This window comes from Pimephales promelas, chromosome 21 (genome assembly GCF_988280905.1).
Source record: "Pimephales promelas chromosome 21, fPimPro1.hap1.1, whole genome shotgun sequence".
Lineage (NCBI taxonomy): Eukaryota > Metazoa > Chordata > Actinopteri > Cypriniformes > Leuciscidae > Pimephales > Pimephales promelas.
In genome coordinates this window covers 29,044,611-29,064,445 of record NC_142789.1, presented here as the reverse complement: position 1 = coordinate 29,064,445, position 19,835 = coordinate 29,044,611, and the positions used below count along the sequence as shown (strand labels likewise).

Genomic DNA, 19,835 nt, shown 5'->3' with positions numbered 1-19,835 from the left:
CAAAAGACAGCGATTGCAACCTTACTAGGCTCTCTGCTTCAATTCCTTAATCTGATCAGGAGTGTGTTTGCAGGTTGTTAATATATCAGACTCGATTTCTCTGGATCTACAATAGCAGGCAGTGAATGAGCCCCCTGTAGATCATCCTCTCTGGCTGGTGGTAGTTAATGCCCACACATGGTCATTTGAGTGACCTGGGCTTCAGTCACATGCTAAACTAGTTGCTGTGATGCAGTAGTGGACTAAAATGAGTTATAAATGGGGTTTGAACAGGGGAGGTGACGGCTGTCTTAAAAAAGCTTCTGGGAACATGTTCATACCACGAATAATGCATCATCTGATATAATTGAATTGCACTTTTTTCAATGGAACTTACGCCGTCTAGACACTTTCATTAATCTTAGACATTAGGTCAAACATTACGCAAACATTTAATCAATATATAACCTCAAAAATTCCTGCGGTTACGTCACATGATAGATCTTTTGAACTTAATATAGCGAATGGTGACTCAATGGGACAAAAAACGAAATGATATCGCCATAGGTAATAGATGACCAGTGAATTATAATCTTAATGTTGAAGGAATACAAATTTATTAAATGTTTCATAAAGGTTTAACAGTATTAACTGAGAAAGTACACACAATGTTTTCCATTTTGAGGCAATCAAGTTAACCTTTTGTCACATCAGTTGGGCCTTTTGTTGATCTAATCAGGCTGATTGGATTAGCATCTAATGGTTATACTGTTACCTGATGAAAACATCTGCATCTCTCATCACAAGAGGTCATATCCTGGACTAGAGCGAAACTACTTATTTTCTTCTGCATTGATTAAATGGATTTAAACCTTTCTAATAGTACAATAAAAGTTCATAAAAAAAGGTTAACCCATTATTATCATTATTATTAGCCAGAATGAATGTAAACATTAAACAAAAAACTTTTAAACTATTTTTTTAATAATATTAGGTCAAACTAGTTTTAACACTTTCAACTGTAAAAGAAAAATGTATCAATTATTATTATTAAGAAGAAAGGATTTAAACATTTTAAATTGCAAATTAAAAAAGTTACATTTTTTACCTATTATAATTACTATTATTACATTATTATGTGGAATGCATTTGAACATTTTAAAATGAAAAGGTTGCAACAGATACTTTTCCAACTATTATTAATAGTAATAGTTGATCTCTATAACTGATGATGGTGATGATGATGCAGTAATGACCCTGACCTGGTCATGCTCTTTGACGAGGCTAAAAATAACTGTAATGTTCATTACTGCCACACAGAGCACGCGGTTGTTTAATTTGGTTTTAAACGGAGGCCGGGGGTGCAAACTTTGTGCTTTCATTGCAATCAGATTGCATTATAATGTAATGTGACAGTTCTCTCAAAACTAGCTTAAAGGGATACTCCACTTTTTTTGGAAATAGGCTCATTTTACCACTCCCCCAGAGTTAAACAGTTGGGTTTTACCATTTTCGAATCCATTCAGTCGGTTTTCTGATATTTAGAAGAATATCAGTAACCAGACAGTTTCTGGTCTCATTGACTTCCATAGTAGGAAAAAAATATACTATGAAAGTCAATGAGACCAGAAACGGCTGATATTCTTCTAAAAATCGGCTGAATGGATTCAAAAACAGTAAAACTGAACTGCTTAACTCTGAGGGAGTTGTAAAATGAGCCTATTTCCAAAAAAAGTGGAGTATCCCTTTAATCTAGAAAGAAACAGACTTGAAGTGACCAAAATGTGAAGATACCTTTAAGCCTGTCTGGACTGGCCAAGCTGTTGTCCACTGTCGTCTGGTTATTCTGAAGATGCGCATCAATAACCTCTGTGGAATACAACTGAAGTTGTGAAATCGAACAGGATTAACAGCACACAAACTGCAAATTGTTCCTGAGTCCACAAGAATTACATACTAGAATTTCACCTCAAATGAATGAACAACAAAATATGTATCAATGAAATCAATCAATTAAAACACACACACACACACACTCCGCACGCTTACCATCAAAGTTGGACAGCTTGTTAATAGATGAGTCCACAGCTTCCTTCAGCTGCCTCACCGCTGGTTAGAAAAGAGAAATGTCATGTTAGCATAAATCTCTTTATGGTCACTAAATCAAGCCTGATGCAACTATTAAATATTTAGCAATAAACATCAAATCTCATGACGCAGCCCAACTAAATACATTATCAGCAGCAAAAAACAAACTCATTTGTAGTGTTCTCCATACATACAGAACAAAGCGAAAATGACACATGAAAAGCGTCAGTGGAAGCTCATAGACCTCAGGACACATGCTGGTGAGAGTGAAAATCCCCGGGAAAAGAGAAAATCCAGGTCAGCTGGTGGTGACGGGAGAACAGACGGCATGCAGAGTGTTTTCGTTAAGAATCCAAGTCGGGTTTGGAGATATTTACTTGTGTACAGAGACTATATGAATCTCATAGAAAGATTATAATTAGCTATAGACAGAGAGATTCAAGGTTGCACAACAGGTAGTGCCAATACTAAATCCTGAATGCACTCGAGGTCACACCGTTCTGCAATATAGTGTAATATTATTTTGACAAACCATATTGCTTAATATGCATAAAAAAGCAACTATATTAACTTAGCTCGAGGAAGATCAAGAAAATAGAACTTGAAATGAAATACAAATCATACACCCATTTTTTAGCTATTATAATCTTTTGGATTAATGTCAAAAAAACAAGGTGGCATTTCACAAGATTTTGAAAACTACTGTCAACTAAAGAGTCAACGCAAACACTTTTAGCTTCCAAATTACAAAACCACTTGATATAGATTGCTTATTTCTTCCCATTTATATATATATATATATATATATATATATATATATATTTTTTTTTTTTTTTAAATAAAATAAAAACACGAAAAAAGTTCCATTATTTTTCAACATGTCAAACACTTTAAAGTCAATTCAACCTTACAATTGGGCTCCACTATGCTAGAAAATAACCAATAATATTTTTGTAAAATACTTGGATTTGTTATTTAAATTGGCATTCATTATTTTACTCAATAAAAGTATGTTGTAAATATGCATCTTTAAAAAAAAAAAAAAATCATCTAAATAAGTCTGTTGATCCTAATGTACAAATGGTTTTCGGTTTAAAATGACTCGTGGTTCAATGGGAGCCATTAGTGAACTCAATAACAATTCTCAAGGTCGAGGTCTATTTTTATTTCATGGTCAAGGTTTATTATTATTTTTTATTTACAAAAAAAATAAACAAATAAAGTGACCAATAACGATAATTTTTCTGAGCGAGTGAGTCTGATTCAAACTCAAAAAGAATGCCTTTACAAGAGTCATTTGTTCACATCGCATTTCTTGTTGTGTGTTCAGGAATCATATGTAATTTACAAACACTACCTCGCAAAATATTAGACAAAATCGCATTTAGACACAGGCAAATGTTCCCTACTATCGCCAAAAGAGATTAGACTTTAAATCGGTCGCGCTCGCAAATGAAAAAATAACATTAGTTGCAGTCCGAGACCCTCTAAACACCTTCCTCACTTTACAGAGTAAAACAACAATAACGGATCCCTGCTTTGATACTCAATATTAATAAGATGTTTTATTAGTATGGCTTTGGAAGACTTTGGAAAGAATGCGATGTACTCACATTGACACTCAATGTACTGTTGGATTAAAGTGCAGTCTCCTCCACTCTTTAAAAGAAAGTGGTCTACCAAAGAAAGAAAAACCCTCCATTAAATGAACAGCACATGGACTAACACATCGAGGGGCATCAGATGATAATAAAACATAAGCCAGATCTACAGGATACAATACGAGACGGAACCAAACAGAGATGCAGAGGGCGGGACAAGGACACAGACGGGAGACTGCAGCTATTCGTGGACCTGCCCTGAAGAGATTGACTGACAGCTGTCATTCACCTGTCACCACTAGGACAAACACTGATAATCAAAGATGACGTTTTTGCAGATGATTCCACCTCTTATAAGCATCAGAAATACTGAATTGGCGGGGAATCTCCTAAATAAAATATTCAAAATAAAAACTCGGTTTGGTAATATGACTAATGTCATTTTTTATCTTATATCATTATTTTTTTTATAGTCATATGGATGCATCATCACAATGTTTTGGCCAAATTGTGCAAACAAGCTTGTAACTATTTATAATAATAATAAAAATTGCAATCACAATTTTTTTATCAGAAAAATAGCAATTCGATTTCCCCCCCTCTGGCTGCCCTATTATCAAAGCTTGAAGTCAGTTTTCCGTACAACTATTTTGACATGCACATCACTCATGGCTCAACAACCATTTCGATGCCAAACGACACCATCTTTAAAGTTTTCCAGCAAATTTCGTGATTTCACAGGCTGATGTTCCCTACAAGGGTCTTATTGAAAAAACATGCTACCCTATCCTAATCATTTCTGAAGTCAGTGCGTTTCATGGAAATTAAAGACGAAGGGAAAGTTCAACGAGAAGAACGTCTCAGCCAGGAAGTTTGTGTTATGTGCTGCACCACATCAACGAGAATAGCGGTTTCATTTCTGAGATGCTGCCGCTTTACATCTCTTTCAAGGAATATAGTTCTAGAAATGTGAAATTAGTGATTATTGGGCTCTGTTTCAAACCCTAGTGGCCTTGCTGTGTACTGACTACACAGATCTTCCGGCAGAGTTTAGTGCTGACCCTAATTAAAACATTGCCTAAATGACATTAACAACATCAATTAGCAGAATTGAAAATGGGTCCTAACTAGGGCTGGGTATTGACACAAATTTTACAATTCGATTCGATTTCGATTCACAAGCTTGCAATTCGATATCGATTCGATTCAATATTGATTATTTTGGATATCAGTTATAATAAATGGCAAATTTTCTCAAGGAAATCAAATCTCTCAACTAATGCTCTAAGCTATAGGAGTCTAGTTGGGCTTCATTAGCCTAATATGAAGGTAATAATGAACTGTTTTGTAGCTATACAAACACTTAAATTATTTTATTTTTATTTTTTATAATAAGAAGATTATATGAAATATGAACATTTAAATGGTGTCTGTCATAAAAACTTGCCAGATTTATTCAAATATGCATTCAATATTGAAGAACATTAAGATTATAATGCATATGTAATATGGTGTATATATTTAGCAAAATGCTCCTCTCTGGAGTTATTTTTTCTAGCTGACTAACGAGTTTATGTGGGTTTTCTGAGGTAAATATGACGATGACATTGATTACAAGCTGTTTAACTGACGTCTTTCCACGGTCGAAACGCTGATTGAGCGAATCAATGTGACATGATACGGATTTGGATAAGTTGTACTCTATCTTTAACACACTTTCAGATGCTCGTTCATGTTTATTTGGCGCTGTGACTGGTATTATTAAGCCGGAAGAGAGATCAGCGCTGCTGCTTCTCCAGAGCGATCTCACGCCACAGCGACAAAACGCTATTTATGTTTTTGAATTTCTAAAGAAAATGGACGTAATTTGAAAATCGAGACTTTGTTTCATATCAATAGTAACAAAGGACAAAGATTATTGCGATTTTTTGGATGCGCGCAGCCGCGATACAATGTCCCATTAATTCAAATGAAACAGGATGACTATTCGATTCAAGAATTGATATCGGGTCGAAAAAATGAGAATCGATTAACATCGAGAAATCGATATTTATTACTCAGCCCTAGTCCTAACCTTTCAGACCTTTATTATTAATCAGTCAAAGAAGTCTAGTACAAAATACACATGACTAAACAGGCCAACCAGCTCACACTGAAACTCCCTTCCTCAGAATGAGTCCCTCCCATACTGATTAATTAAACGTACACAGGAAGAACTTAGTGACAAATGGCCAAATGACGGGGGAAAAGTTAAATAAGCCTCCTAAGACTGTACACACATGCTCAGTGGAAAAGATCAAGGCCATCGAGACAGAAAAGGTCATAATGAAAGCAAAGCCGGACAGACAGAAAGAAAAAGGGACAGAAAAAATAAATAAATAGGCAACCAAAGGCGAGCTCCCATGCTGAATTAGTCAGAGGCGATGCAAGGTTAGCAGCACACTAGCAGACGCATGCGTCTCCAACTCACCTAAGCTGTTGTTTTCCTTTATGCTTTTCTCCTGCAGCTGTTCTAACCGGACTGGAAAACGACAACGAGAAGATTTTGACAAAGAGCTCTATACCGACAGATGCTGCACCTCGACTGGTTGCATCTATTTAGTTAACCGTGTACCGCTCTCAACCAAGAGTCCTGTACTGAAATACTGCATGATTGTGCATTTTACCTTGCAGGGCCGTTAGCCTCTCATTTGTGAAGTCGTTGTCCGCCTGCAGAGCTTCGATTCGAGCCTGAAGCGACTGTTCCTTCTCCTCCATCTCTTCAATCCTCAGCTGTAGCTCTTTCTTCTCATTCAGGCCTTTCTGAGTGAGCTCCTCGTGTTTGCCCTCTGCCAACTACACACAAAAGTTTTGAAATTGAACAGGTTTAGCAGTTTGACAGGTAAAGTCAGTGATGTAGTGATGCCTGGAGAAGTGGGTATACTCTTAATTTATGCCCCCAATATTTTTTTAAGCATCCCAGCAAAGGATGAACGCTCTGTGTTATAAACAGTGACATGCAAGACTACTAGTCTTGCATTAGTATTCAATATGCAAGACTATAGAATAGAGTATAATGAATACAATAGAACACATAGAATCAGTAGTATCCTTGCATATCAGGGCCGCACATATGGTTTTCTAAATACCCAGGTGCCAGGTCCCATAAATTTTATTGTTAAGGGGTTTTATTGTTAAGGAGAAAATTTTGATTTTCCTGATCTCGAAATGAGCATTTTTAAAGTGTTTTGATGGCCAAAAAAATTGACAACAATAACTTTAAAAGCATGAAGTAGCCTATTTGATCAGATCCTCAAACATGAGAATCAGTTCCAGTTTCAGCAACTTTTCTTTCCTAAATTAATCAATGTTTTTTGGACTAATCTGTTAATTTAATTAATGGTTCAAATGCTCACTTTTAAAAAGACAGTCACTTGTCGCCACCCTCTGGCTTAATGATGCAAGTGGCGTAAACACAGACAAGCGGAGTTATACAAGCAGTGAAAAGTCGAACACATTCGAAAAAACGTTATACAAATATATTTATACAATAATAATGGCGGGTGCTTGTGTTGTTAAATTGAGCTTATAATTTCCACTGCCTTTAATCAAACTGATTATTTCTGTCGGTCATTTAAAACGTCTATTGTGTATGTGTATATGTAGGTATGTATGTATATATTTGTGTATGTGGATGCATGTATGTATGTATGTATATATATATGAATGTATGTCTATGTATATGTATGGATATATGGGTATGTGTGTATACATGCAGATATGCGTGTATGAATATGTATGCACGTGTATGGGTTTATACGTGTAGGTAAGAGAGATATAGATGCATCCGTATTGCCATCTGTCGATTTTGATTGTATATTTGTATACGTTGGCTCACTTTTCTCCTTTTGTATTATTATTTTGTTTGTTTGTATGTTCATTTGTTTTTTTTTTTCTCTTACTGTTATGTTTGTTTACTTGTACTCTATTTTATATTGATTCCTTAATAAAAAAAAAATAAAAAAAAATTAAAGCGTCTATTGAAAAACAGCCGTAAATTTGAGCTACTTATCTCGTTAACTGAAGTGAACCGTCGTGTTGGGATTCGCGCTCGGCTCGCGCTTCTATGAACAAAAATACTGCATTCTTTGATTGGTCTCACTGACGAGCAGGTGAGTGCTGAAGCAGATCAGATGAGAAGGTCCGTTATCGTCGCGATGGGAGAATCATTGCAGCAACAAATTAGAGTTAATATTACGGGTACGACTCTAACGGGGTGTTTTTTTTATTCACGAAATTGGATTAGCAACTAAATGATGCGCATCAGAGGGGATTTAGAAGTGGGTATACGCAATGCCGACTGAAAAGGAAGTGGGTATACGACGTATACCCTGCACTACACCACTGGGTAAAGTTTAATGTGCGGCAGTGGGTGGAGATAGACATGCCTTGATCTTTTCCGTGAGATCCTTGATTTCATTGACTGCTCCGTTGTATTTGTTGGCGAGTTCTCCGAGCTCTTCCTGTGTGTGTTCGTTCATCTCTCTCAGGTGCGTGCACTCGTCTTCTGTGTTACTCAAGCTCCTCTGCAACACAAAAACACACAGCTGATGGAAACTTTATTTCATTTTATACTTATCATTTTATATCGGTTCTGAAAAATGGTATCGGTGCATCCCGATCAATAAAAGATGTATTTTTTTTACCTCCACCTCGGACAGTTTCCGGACCACCTCGATTTTCTCCTGAAGGACCCGCCTCAGGGACTCTTTGGCTGTCGTCTCGTAATTGTGTTTGTCCTCTGTTAAGGCTACAAGCTCCTTTCGGATCCCGTCTTCTGTTTGGTTCTGAGGAGACAGCATGCAGTGACGCGACAGGAAATCTTTATCTGAGAGCACATGCAAATACTCCAAGCAGACACGGGCCTTACTTTTGAATATGCTTGCAACTGATTCCCCATCACCTCCAATCTAGAAAGTAACCGGTCTTCATCGATTAAAGCCTGCAAAGACCAGTAAACAGACCTTGTTATCATATCATAAGTGTTATATATTGTGAGTGCTGCTAAACATGCCTTCAACAATATTGAATAATTAACAATAGTCTCCTCTTTAGTTGCGATGTGTGATGTACCTGCCAGCTGCTCTCTGACGCCTCCTGTGTGCTGGCCAGCAGCCTCTGCAGAGTGGCCAACTTCTGCTCCAGCATCTGCTCTCTGTGTAAGGCCTCCTGAAGGACAAAAGCAGAACATCAACACTATCTGATCGCTAAAATATATATATATATATATGAAGAGTTCAAATGCAAAAGCCTCTAAGTGCCATTTGAAATTTTCTTCTAGAATGATCATTTTTATCAAGCTTGTATATTTAAGTTCAGTGATTTCACTTAAATTGCAATGATAATTACCTATTAATTGTTATTTAAGTGAAATTACTGAACTTAAATATACAAGTTTGATAAAAATCATCATTAAAGAAGAAAATTTCAAATGGCATTTAGAGGCTTTTGGATCTGAACTCTTCATATATATATATAATTAAAAATATTCATGATTCTGAAGCTGAAAATACATAAATTATTGCTATCGCTTCCTTTTACAGTATAGTACTTACAGTGTACTTACCTAGAAAGTACTGGCTAATATAAGGTAAGTACATAGGTTTAGGGTTAGTACTAGTTATTACCCAGTAATTGAAGTTACTAAAATAAGTACATAGTATTTACATGGGTAACTGGACTGTAAAAGGAAGCGTTACCAAATTATTTTAGACAAATATGCACTCCGTCACTGACTACATACATTTAAAATAATGTAGTAGGCCACTTTTTACTGGTAACAAGACATTTCGCATTATCATTCAGGACCCATAAATATTCCCGCATTGCATTATTATACAGTATATTCAACATTATATATAGTAGTTAAATGTAGTACGGACACAAAAACTCTGAAAACTAAAATTTTTTGAAAAATTGTAATTTTAAATTAAAAAAAATGTAATATTTTGGGTGAACCGAACAATACATAGTCACTATCCACAATACATATTGTTGCATTTTTGTATTGCGATATACTGTAACATGATATATGGTTACATATATATATTATTTATAATATATATTTATATATATATATATGAAGAGTTCAGATGCAAAAGCCTCTAAATGCCATTTGAAATTTTCTTCTAAAATGACCATTTTTATCAAGCTTGTATATTTAAGTTCAGTAATTTCACTTAAATGACAATTAATAGGTAATCTTCATTGCCATTTAAGTGAAATTACTGAACTTAAATATACAAGCTTGATAAAAATGGTCATTTTAGAAGAAAATTTCAAATGGCACTTAGAGGCTTTTGCATCTGAACTCTTCATATATATATATTATATATATATATATATATATATATATATATATATATATATATATAACATATCTGATCACAGGAATAAATTATATTTCAAAATATATTCAAATATTAATAGAAAACAGCTATAATAAATTGTACAAATATTTCACAATATTACTATTTTGAATTAAATGCATCATGTATTTATATATAAATAATACATTTTATATATATAAATACATGATGCATTTAATTCAATGATGCATTTAATTCAAAATTATAAAAGTAAAATTATTTAATATAAAAATTATTTACATTAAATAATAAATATATATTATTAAATAAATATATTGCAATTTACTGTATTAATATATTACATTTCAAGACCAGTACATAAAAAAGGATCAACATCTCATCTTTTCTCATTATTTTGATAGGTAATGCCTGCAGATGGCCTGTAGAGGTCAGTGTTGTTCCATACCTGCAGGTACTGGGAGAGCTGAAACAGTTCCTGAGAATACATATTGGGTGTATTTGCGGACACCTGCATGAGAGAAGGAGAAAAAAATAGATAAACTGTGTGCAGATTGTTTTTCTCTCACAACCTCGGGTCAGTGTACTTCAACAAAACACTAATCTATTGAGCATCTTTTCACATGTTGTCCTTGATGCATTTAACAGTACAGTCAAAAGCAGTTTTCAGTCTCAAGAAACTAAAATTGCATCTTTTGAAAAGGTGAAACCTTGCAAATAACCTTGAATGAACCCAGTCTAGCTGAATAGGGGCCTTGTTCCTTATATTGTAACCACAATGTTCTAAATAGTGAAATTGTGACTCAAGATTTGCTACATTTATTGAATCCACATGATGAGACACTCCCAGAGCAGAGAGAAAGTCACAAAGAGTGCTTTTATATTGACAGCGTCAGATGCTGCCGTCAGATATAGAAGCGCTATATGCATCTGGGAATGGATGTGACATTGACAGGTCTGCATTCATAGGGGTTAGGGGGGACGCCGGTCCATCTTCATTACAACAGATGGAGGCTCAGAGTAACAGTGATGCAATGATTTACACATGCAAGGTTTTGTCATCACAGATGCAGATGATGTCAAGCCCCATCAGTACACTGATATCATTAGCTAATTGTTTTTCCTAATCCATCTGCCCGAGTTACAGTACAACTCCTGACTGAAATCGAAACACTCCCCAAAACATTCATTATTACTTCACTTTATGGTTTTGACATTTAAAAACTGCTTTAACATCGAACTCCTGTAAGAAAATTTGCACAAAAAGTATACATACACAATTGTTCAAAAGTTTGGGATCAGATTTTTTTGTTGTTTGAGTGAAATTAATTATTTAATTCAGCAAGGACTCATCAAAAGCGACAGTAAAAACATACAGAATAATACAAGATTTTTATTTCAAATAAATGCTTTTGAACGTCAACATATCCTGAAAAAATTATCAGTTAAAAAAAATATTAAGAACTATTTTAACATTGATAATAATAAATGTTTCTTGTTCAAATCATCATATTAGAGTGATTTCTGAAGGATCATGTGACACTGAAGACTTGAGTAATGATGCTGAAAATTCAGCTTTGATCACAGGAATAAAATCCATTTACAATACATTCAAATAATAAAAAATAATTGGGCTGTCAAACAATTAATCTCATCCAAAATAAAAGTTTGTGTTTACGTAATATATGTGGGTGCCCTGAGTATAATTATTTTGTATATATAAATACACACACATACATGTATATTTAAGAAAAAAATATTATTCATATATAAAATATTTATATTTATATATAATATAAATTATATATAAATAAATATACAGTATATACATGAAAATATTTCTTAAATGTATACAAACATGTGTGTGTATTTATATATATATATAAAATAATTATACACAGTGCACCCACATATATTATGTAAACACAAACTTTTATTTTGGATGAGATTAATTGCGATTAATCGTTTGACAGCCCTAAAAAATAATAATACTATTTCACAATACTTACTCTATTTTTATTGCCGATTAAATAAATGTAGCCTTGGTGAGCAGATGAGAATTCAATCAAAAACATTTTTTACTTTTTAAACTTTGAAAGGTATAGTGTACTACTTCACTAAATTACACAATATAGTTATATGAATTGGGATGTAGTTTGACTCTAGCATGGCAATGATCTCAACATGCTATCAGTAATAGTATCTGATTCCAGATGCAACAAAGAGAAGAAGAGAACGGCTTTATTAGATTTCTGTTTAAACACTAATGTGATTAAGGATGAGTATATATTTAAATCTCTTAAAGAAAGACACCTCTGTGCACTACTGGGAACGATCCGCCACACAACTATAATGTTGAAGCTCCACAGAGGCATCCCACACAGAGGATGGCATGAGAGGAAAACTGCATTATCTAACTTCATCTGGACCACCTCCAGGATTGTTCACAAATACATGCATGGAAACCTCAGATAGCAGCACATAATGCTGGCTGATGTCAATTCAAGGCTTTAGCAACAGCAAGGACATGGAAATCAATGGCATTCATAACAAGCTGCTTCAAGGACAACACAGCAAAGCTGCATGCTGTTTGATATCCAAACTACACAATTATACAGAACATAATGATCTGGTTTGAGTTTAATCTGGAGAAAAACAACCTTACATCCTGCATAACGAAAGAAAACGGTCACGAGCGCTTACCTTATCAATAGCCAGTGGCAGTGGTGCTGGAACAACACTGGAAGAGAGAAAGAGAGATTGTTAATGGTTTATGGACATACTGGGACGGGTCTACTGACACTATGCATGAGGAAAGTTGGTGCAAATATTTGCTAGCAGACTCACTCAACCGATTCAACTTTGCACTGTTAATCTTTTACAGTACAGCCCCTTTTTTAACTTGAAACTATTAGCACACCACATGAGAGATACAGGTTGTGTTTCATTTACCTTTTTGTGTTTTTGACTTAAAGGATTAGTTCACTTTTGAAAAAACTTTTGCTGATAATTTACTCGCCCCCATGTCATCTAAGATGTCCATGTCTTTCTTTCTTCAGTCGAAAAGAAATGAAGGTTTTTGATGAAAACATTCCAGAATTTTTCTCCATATAATGGACTTCAATGGGGTCCAAACGGTTCAAGGTCCAAATGTGAGTTTCTGTGCAAACTGTTCAAAGGGCTTTAAACGATTAAAGACGATGAATAAGGGTCTTATCAAGCGAAACCATCGCTCATTAAAAAAACAACAAAGTTTAAGTTTTATAAGCTCAAATGCTCGCCTTGCTCTGTTCTGTGCACGTTTGTGACTCTCCTGTTTGAACTCGTTCATCAAAATTAACAAATCTTTTTCTGAGTCATTTGGTTCATTCAACGAACGAAACGAACAAATTGACTCGGAAAAAGATTCGTTCATTTTGATGAACGAGTTTGAACAGGAGAGTCACGAACATGCATCACAGAACAGAGCAAAGCGAGCATTTGAGCTTATAAAACTTAAACTTTGTTATTTTTTAATTAAATGAGCGATGGTTTCGCTTGATAAGACCCTTATTCATCGTCTGGTGTCGTTTAAAGCCCTTTGAAGCTGCACTGAAACTCTCATTTGGACCTTGAACTGTTTGGACCCCATTGAAGTCCATTATATGGAGAAAATCCTGGAATGTTTTCATCAAAAACCTTCATTTCTTTTCGACTGAAGAAAGAAAGACATGGACATCTTGGATGACATGGGGGTGAGTAAATTATCAGCCAAAGTTGTGTCAAAAGTGAACTACTCCTTTAACTATAATCCCCATGGCACGTCACATTAAGCAAGGTAATATCCAGTACTGTGACATTGCCAATAAAAAGAACAAGTCAACAACTCATAAAGTGTATTAAATCACAGACATGCTATTCATCAAAACATCAGATATCATCTAAATGATTCCAGCTATGTCATGCAACATCAGCCGTCCAGTTGGCAAAGCTGAACTTGAACCCAGTTTCCCGTGCTTAAATGACATGGTTCAAAAGGTCAGCAGTGATACCGGTGGACTTTCTGCTTTAGAGAGCAAACGGGCAGAAACAGAATATGAAATGATCTCGGTCACTGAGACTTTGCGAAATGAGTCTAACTGAATGAAGTCAAGGGGAATCTTGAGAACCACATGACAATCCATGAACCCTGATCCAATCTATAAACCCTGAAAAATATGCATAATGACAAAAATTTTCCAAAACATCACTCCCGGCTATTTATATGATGCAATCTTAAAGATGACAAAATAAACTTTTAACATGCATATGTAATTGGACACACATTTTAAAAATTTGACTCATTTCCATGAGCTTTCTAAGCATGTAATTTCTCCAATTATTGCCAGGTTTCGCATGACTATGACAAAGTGGGAAGTCCTTTTGGAAGAACAAACCCTTCGAAATATACCCTTCACCAACTTCCTGTTGGAACAGGATATACGTCAACAGAGGAAAGCAAATTTCACTCATGAATACAGTACATTAATTCTACATTAATTATTAAATGACCAGCCTTAAACCTATAATCCAGGTGGGTGAACCATAAAACGTGTAGAGAGAGGCGAGCAGAGATAGTTCAGGCCTCAACACACCCATTTTAAAAGGTCCTGCAAGATGTGATTCACATTTCAAGAATTTTTTCCCATATGAACTGCGTCATTCCTTCAAAAGGCTGCCGTTCCCTCTTTCTGGAAAAGTCTTGTTACCTGAAGTGTAGTAAAAGCAGACTTTATAGTGCGATATCCATCAGCAGAGCAGATGTCTGTGGTCTTGATATTTTTCTTTCCGACGCTTTGCAGAAGAACATGCAGTCATGCTCTCTTTAGAAGCTTGATAACATGGCTGGATCCTCGTCGCTTGTGCTAAATCAAAACAGCGCAGTTGTGTCCGCTCCACACAGCTCAACACCATCCACGCCTCTCCCACAGACAGCAGTTCAAAGTTCAAGTGCTTGTCATGTGATAATTCCAGACTCTTCTGAAATAAAACACACCAAAGTCCCTCAGAGCTCCACGCCGATCTGAAGTGCTTTCAATTTCCATGCGCAGTGAAACTCAGGCGGGACAATAGTAGCAGAACCTGATCCCCTGGCCGTCTGCCCCATGGCATCTGCTCAGCAACTCATGCAAAGAAACAAAGCCGACGGGTTGGAGAGCATTCCAGGAGACATGGGGGAAGATCGCGCTCGTGGGATGTTCATAACTAAATGGTGTTATGCAATGGTGGTACACAAATATCCTTATAGCAGTGGCACAAACAAAGGTTATGTTTGGAATAGCATACAACAACATAAAGTTTAGTATATCAATCATTTTTTTATTTAAGACACAAAGGTCCATATAAACAACACAGTACAGATATATATAAATAAAACAATACGAAACAATTAAAAATGATGCGGATGAGGCATCATTTATAAAACATATACAGGCTTCGGGTCCAATGTTTCCAAAAGCAAGCCATTTTGCAAGATGTAAACACTACTGGTCCAGAAACACTTCCTGTTTCAGTTTGTAACTGTTTTCTTTATTTCACATGTAAAGAAAACATCTTAAAGATATTTGTTTAACTTTTTGATTCAGTTTTATATGTTCTGTTGGTTGTATTTTATCCCAGCTTTTATGTAGTGTTAAAAAACTGAAAGAGGAAGTGCTTCTGGACCAGTGTTTACATCTTGCAAAATATATATATATATATATATATATATAAAATAGTATGTATACTGTGTGTGAACAATATGCACATTTTCTAGGGATGCACCAATAATTTTGCATGATACTGATAATTATTTATAGCAGAAAATTGTAAGCCTTAATCAAAATCTTTATATTATTTTTGAGAGCCTGGTCACCATTAAAAGCCATGTCTCAAGCACTTCAACAAATCAAACATATACAGTATTTCTAGCCTAGTAAGATCAAGTTTTAAAATTAAGTAAATAAAGAATCAAACTGCATGTGCCATGAATAAAAAAAAATGGAATAGCCTCTTTAAGGACAATTAAATTATTTTAATTACACCATATTGTTGATGAAAGTTATATTACAAAAAAAATAAAAGTGCAAGCTATAATTAATAATGCATCTCACTTTTTGAAAAAGAAACATCAAAAATTAATGTCACGGTTTCAAATAAACAGCACTGCTGAAGCTGAAGAGCCGAATGAACACTGGGAAACTGAAGTTAGCGGGTTGATTAACTCAACAAAACTCATCCTATATGAGATTAATCAGATATTTATACAACATAAACATTACAACTTGTATCTGCACAAAATAACTTGAAGTTACGTGCTGGTCAAAATATGTAATCCATACCAATATGGTGGCCGATATACCATGCATCCTTAATTTTTTGTATTCTGCTTTTTGTTTTTAGTAAAAACATTAGTGAAAATGCAAAAATAACCATAACTTATATTATATCTAGATGCCATTTGCTATATTTAACTTGCATAAAAATGACCAACTCAAGTGGTGAGAATGTAGTATGTGTATATAATTTATATTACACATATTTTGAGTGTATATATAAACCGTCCGTTACACACACATCCAGAACCGAAGCTAGACATTTGCTAAAAAATGGACGCAAAAAGAAAAATGTTTAAAAAAAAAATCTAAATGCCAAGGCAAATTGAGCTATTTCTGATTCTTGAATCTGAAGTTTATAATGTTGATAATAGCAACATCTCCCACTAAAGCAGTGTGGAGCTTCAGGCGGAGTGTCTTGTGAGTGTGTGTTTATGTAATCCAGAGATGAGTCACAGTAACTCTCCTGTTCCAAGCCTGCAGCCACACACACGCCATTGTTTGAGATTTTTGTTTCAATATGGCAGTCATGGGCTCACAGATAATTCATGAAGACTTGCCGATATCAACAGAGCCACAGAAAACACTCTGAATTTGATTGAAAAGTAGAGCCAGACCGATATATCGGGTGACCGATATTAGGCATTTTCCATAATATCGGTATCGGCGGTTATAATGGCCGATAAATAAATATTTAAAAAATAAAATAAAAACGGACGAAACACGCTTCAATCATCTCTCCTTGGCCTGTTTTATTGAAAATGTATGTTTTACAATTTGCTGTTATCTATTGCTAAATTATGGCTCATCATAGACTAGCTAACCACAAAGCTAGCTAATGCCACTATCATCAGTGGAAGAACGCTAATGTTAACATTAATGAGCTTGGAAACCACAATGAACTTTTTCTGCCTAAATAAAGTAATGATTACTGTATTTATAACTAGCATATCTCTAGTTACAGTCCCTGCATTGTAAAATGTAAGTTATCCCTGCGAGGAGTGAACATTTAGACATAGAGAAAAAGTATCAAACGTTTCTTGTGCAGAAAAGTTAGCTTTTCTTTTACACGTGTGTGAAATCCAACAATATTTAATGAAAAAAAATAAAATATCGGCCGATATATCAGAATATCGGATTTTAAAACCCAAAAATATTTGTATCGGTCTTCAAAATCCTTTATCGGTCGGGCTATATTGAGAAGTATTTTGTTTTTATCCTCCAAGACTAGTGACTAAAACAAGTGTCATTTTTCAATTATTGGCATTGGCAAGGACAGACTGACATGCAAAATTTCCAACCAGAATTTGTTCTTTACAAGTAGTAATCTACCACATATCTAGCTCATGGTGAAATTAAAATGTAATTGAAATAAATAAATATTATACATTTAGTTACTCCATCAGCTATTGATCAACCAAATCAGTCATACACACACGGTGTTAAGTGAACTGCACTTTTGTTAACATCAACAACCACCAATTGGAATATATTTGATGTATAATCGAGCATTGAAAAGCATGAGTTTGGGGCGATGAGATTAATACAGAAATAGAAACCAAGCGATCAACAAAATAATGTGGCTGGTTGGGACAAAAGGAGCTAGGATTCATGATTTAGCATATTAATATAGCTTTCACATCAGGATGACGGTGAAATAGGACTGTACAGAACAGCATTTGGAAAAATTAAATCACTCACAAGGGAACCAATAAAGTGTGATTGGCATATTGGAAATCCATTACAAATTCACTATGAGTAACCAGGAAACAATGTGCCAGATCTGGTTGTGGTCTTCTTATGCTGAAATCTGTGATCTATTATAGCGGGAAAGAAAATGGTGAGTTCACCCAGTCAGTGGAGGAAACGGGACATCCCTGTCCAGTAATACACTCCCAGTAAAACGATCAGCAGCAATGACTCTCACAATCTCTGTCGTTTCCCCTCCTTCAATAAATACATCTATACATCCCTACTCACAGAGCAATATAAATCCATCTGAAAGTGGCTAAATGAACTCTAAGTGGAAAGAGTGAAGGCTGAGAAACTCTTATATCTAAAGCAGATGTCGTTTGTCGACTTGCTGGGAGGAATTTCAGCAGGCTAGTGGTGAGAAATGATTTCTCAGGCTGCCTTTTTGACCTCGCTCGCAACACAAACATCAAGTAAAAGCCCTGGCCACAAACACGAATCCCAGAAATCCCACGACTGCATCTTCTAATAAACAGAAGAGCGCGCAGACACATGCCGCTAACCCCGAACATGCATCTCTGGTCGCGCTGGGCTCCAGAGGCTAGAGCTCAACAACTAGGCGCGTGTGGCGTCTATAAATACCTCAAACTGGATGTGAACATGCGACTGGGTCGAGAGCTCGGCCAAGGACTGGTGCACAGCACTGCAGAAAAACCATCTCTTTGGCCTAGCATACATAACGAATCATAGACTTAGATAATTCAATTTAGGCTGCATAGTTTAGATCAGCCTGAACCGGGAGCAATCCCCACAAATCCTGATGTACTTGTTGCATCATAAGAAGGTGGCGTCCTATATTAGGGCCCTTCCACACCTACCTTGTTTGTTCCGGACTTTCGGACTTTTCAGTTTGGTCCGAATCAAAATTATAGATTCGGACCATAGATTTGACGAAAAGAGGTAGAATTCAATCCGGATCAAACTGAAAAAAGGTTTGGTTCGTTGATAGTGTGAAAGCATTTACTGTATATATACACTACACTAATTCTGTGTTTTTGCTGGTAATCAAATGAAGCCATAAAACACAAATTTTATAATTTATCATAAACTTTGTCAAATAATGTGCTGCACAATGAGCTTTAGTTAAAATTAAAACATGGATCATTCCTTAAATTCAGTTTTGTTTAAAAAATTGTGTTAGTGTATTATTACATCTGGACATATCTAAATTCTACTGTACAACAGTAATATATTTCTGTCAAGCTAAACCGAACTTTTATTTTGACGGTTTGCCGCGAAGACCTTTTGAGTTTCTGTGTGTCATGATGATAGTTTCATTATGTCATAATGATAGTTTCTCAAATGAAGCTGTTAAATGATCACGAAGTGACTTTCAGAGTGGATCTAGAGAGGAAGTTCAATCATTTCTTTCTTCATATAGTGTGTGCGTGGTAAATGAAATGAGAGTCGACATTTACACAGAACAAGGCAAGCAGGATTCGTATTTATTTAAATAGTCTTTGTGGTTTAATATTCACACACACTAGTCTACATCGCGATTTGATTTCAAATGTACTGAACCACTTATTCAGATGTACTGAACCACCTATTTATTCCTCGAAAATATACAGTATTTAATTCCAAATTAATTCCTTTTTTATGACTGGATTTAATCAGCATTTTAAGGGGAACATTGAACACGCACATCAACTTCATCACGTTTACCGTTCATGTAAACACTACGTTCGGATTCATCAATCGGAATGAACTCAGTCGGA

The 19,835-nt window shown here is 35.4% G+C and overlaps 1 protein-coding gene across 6 annotated transcripts in view; it reads right to left on the bottom strand.

Annotated features, from left to right (window-relative positions):
• Positions 1-19,835, bottom strand: part of slmapa (sarcolemma associated protein a) — a 59,665-nt gene that overhangs the window by 15,063 nt on the left and 24,767 nt on the right. For 2 of the 6 annotated variants that reach the window (XM_039673436.2, XM_039673435.2), the window contains exons 4-14: positions 12,737-12,773; positions 10,482-10,544; positions 8,781-8,876; positions 8,578-8,649; positions 8,354-8,494; positions 8,096-8,233; positions 6,335-6,503; positions 6,139-6,189; positions 3,681-3,743; positions 2,029-2,088; positions 1,774-1,848 (exon numbers count right to left, since the gene is read on the bottom strand). In XM_039673436.2, the coding sequence (XP_039529370.2) occupies positions 1,774-1,848; positions 2,029-2,088; positions 3,681-3,743; positions 6,139-6,189; positions 6,335-6,503; positions 8,096-8,233; positions 8,354-8,494; positions 8,578-8,649; positions 8,781-8,876; positions 10,482-10,544; positions 12,737-12,773 (965 nt within the window). Of the gene's footprint in view, positions 1-1,773; positions 1,849-2,028; positions 2,089-3,680; positions 3,744-6,138; positions 6,190-6,334; positions 6,504-8,095; positions 8,234-8,353; positions 8,495-8,577; positions 8,650-8,780; positions 8,877-10,481; positions 10,545-12,736; positions 12,774-14,760; positions 15,131-19,835 lie in introns of those variants that run through there. The other 4 variants (XM_039673438.2, XM_039673437.2, XM_039673440.2 and 1 more) reach the window with 3 other exon arrangements.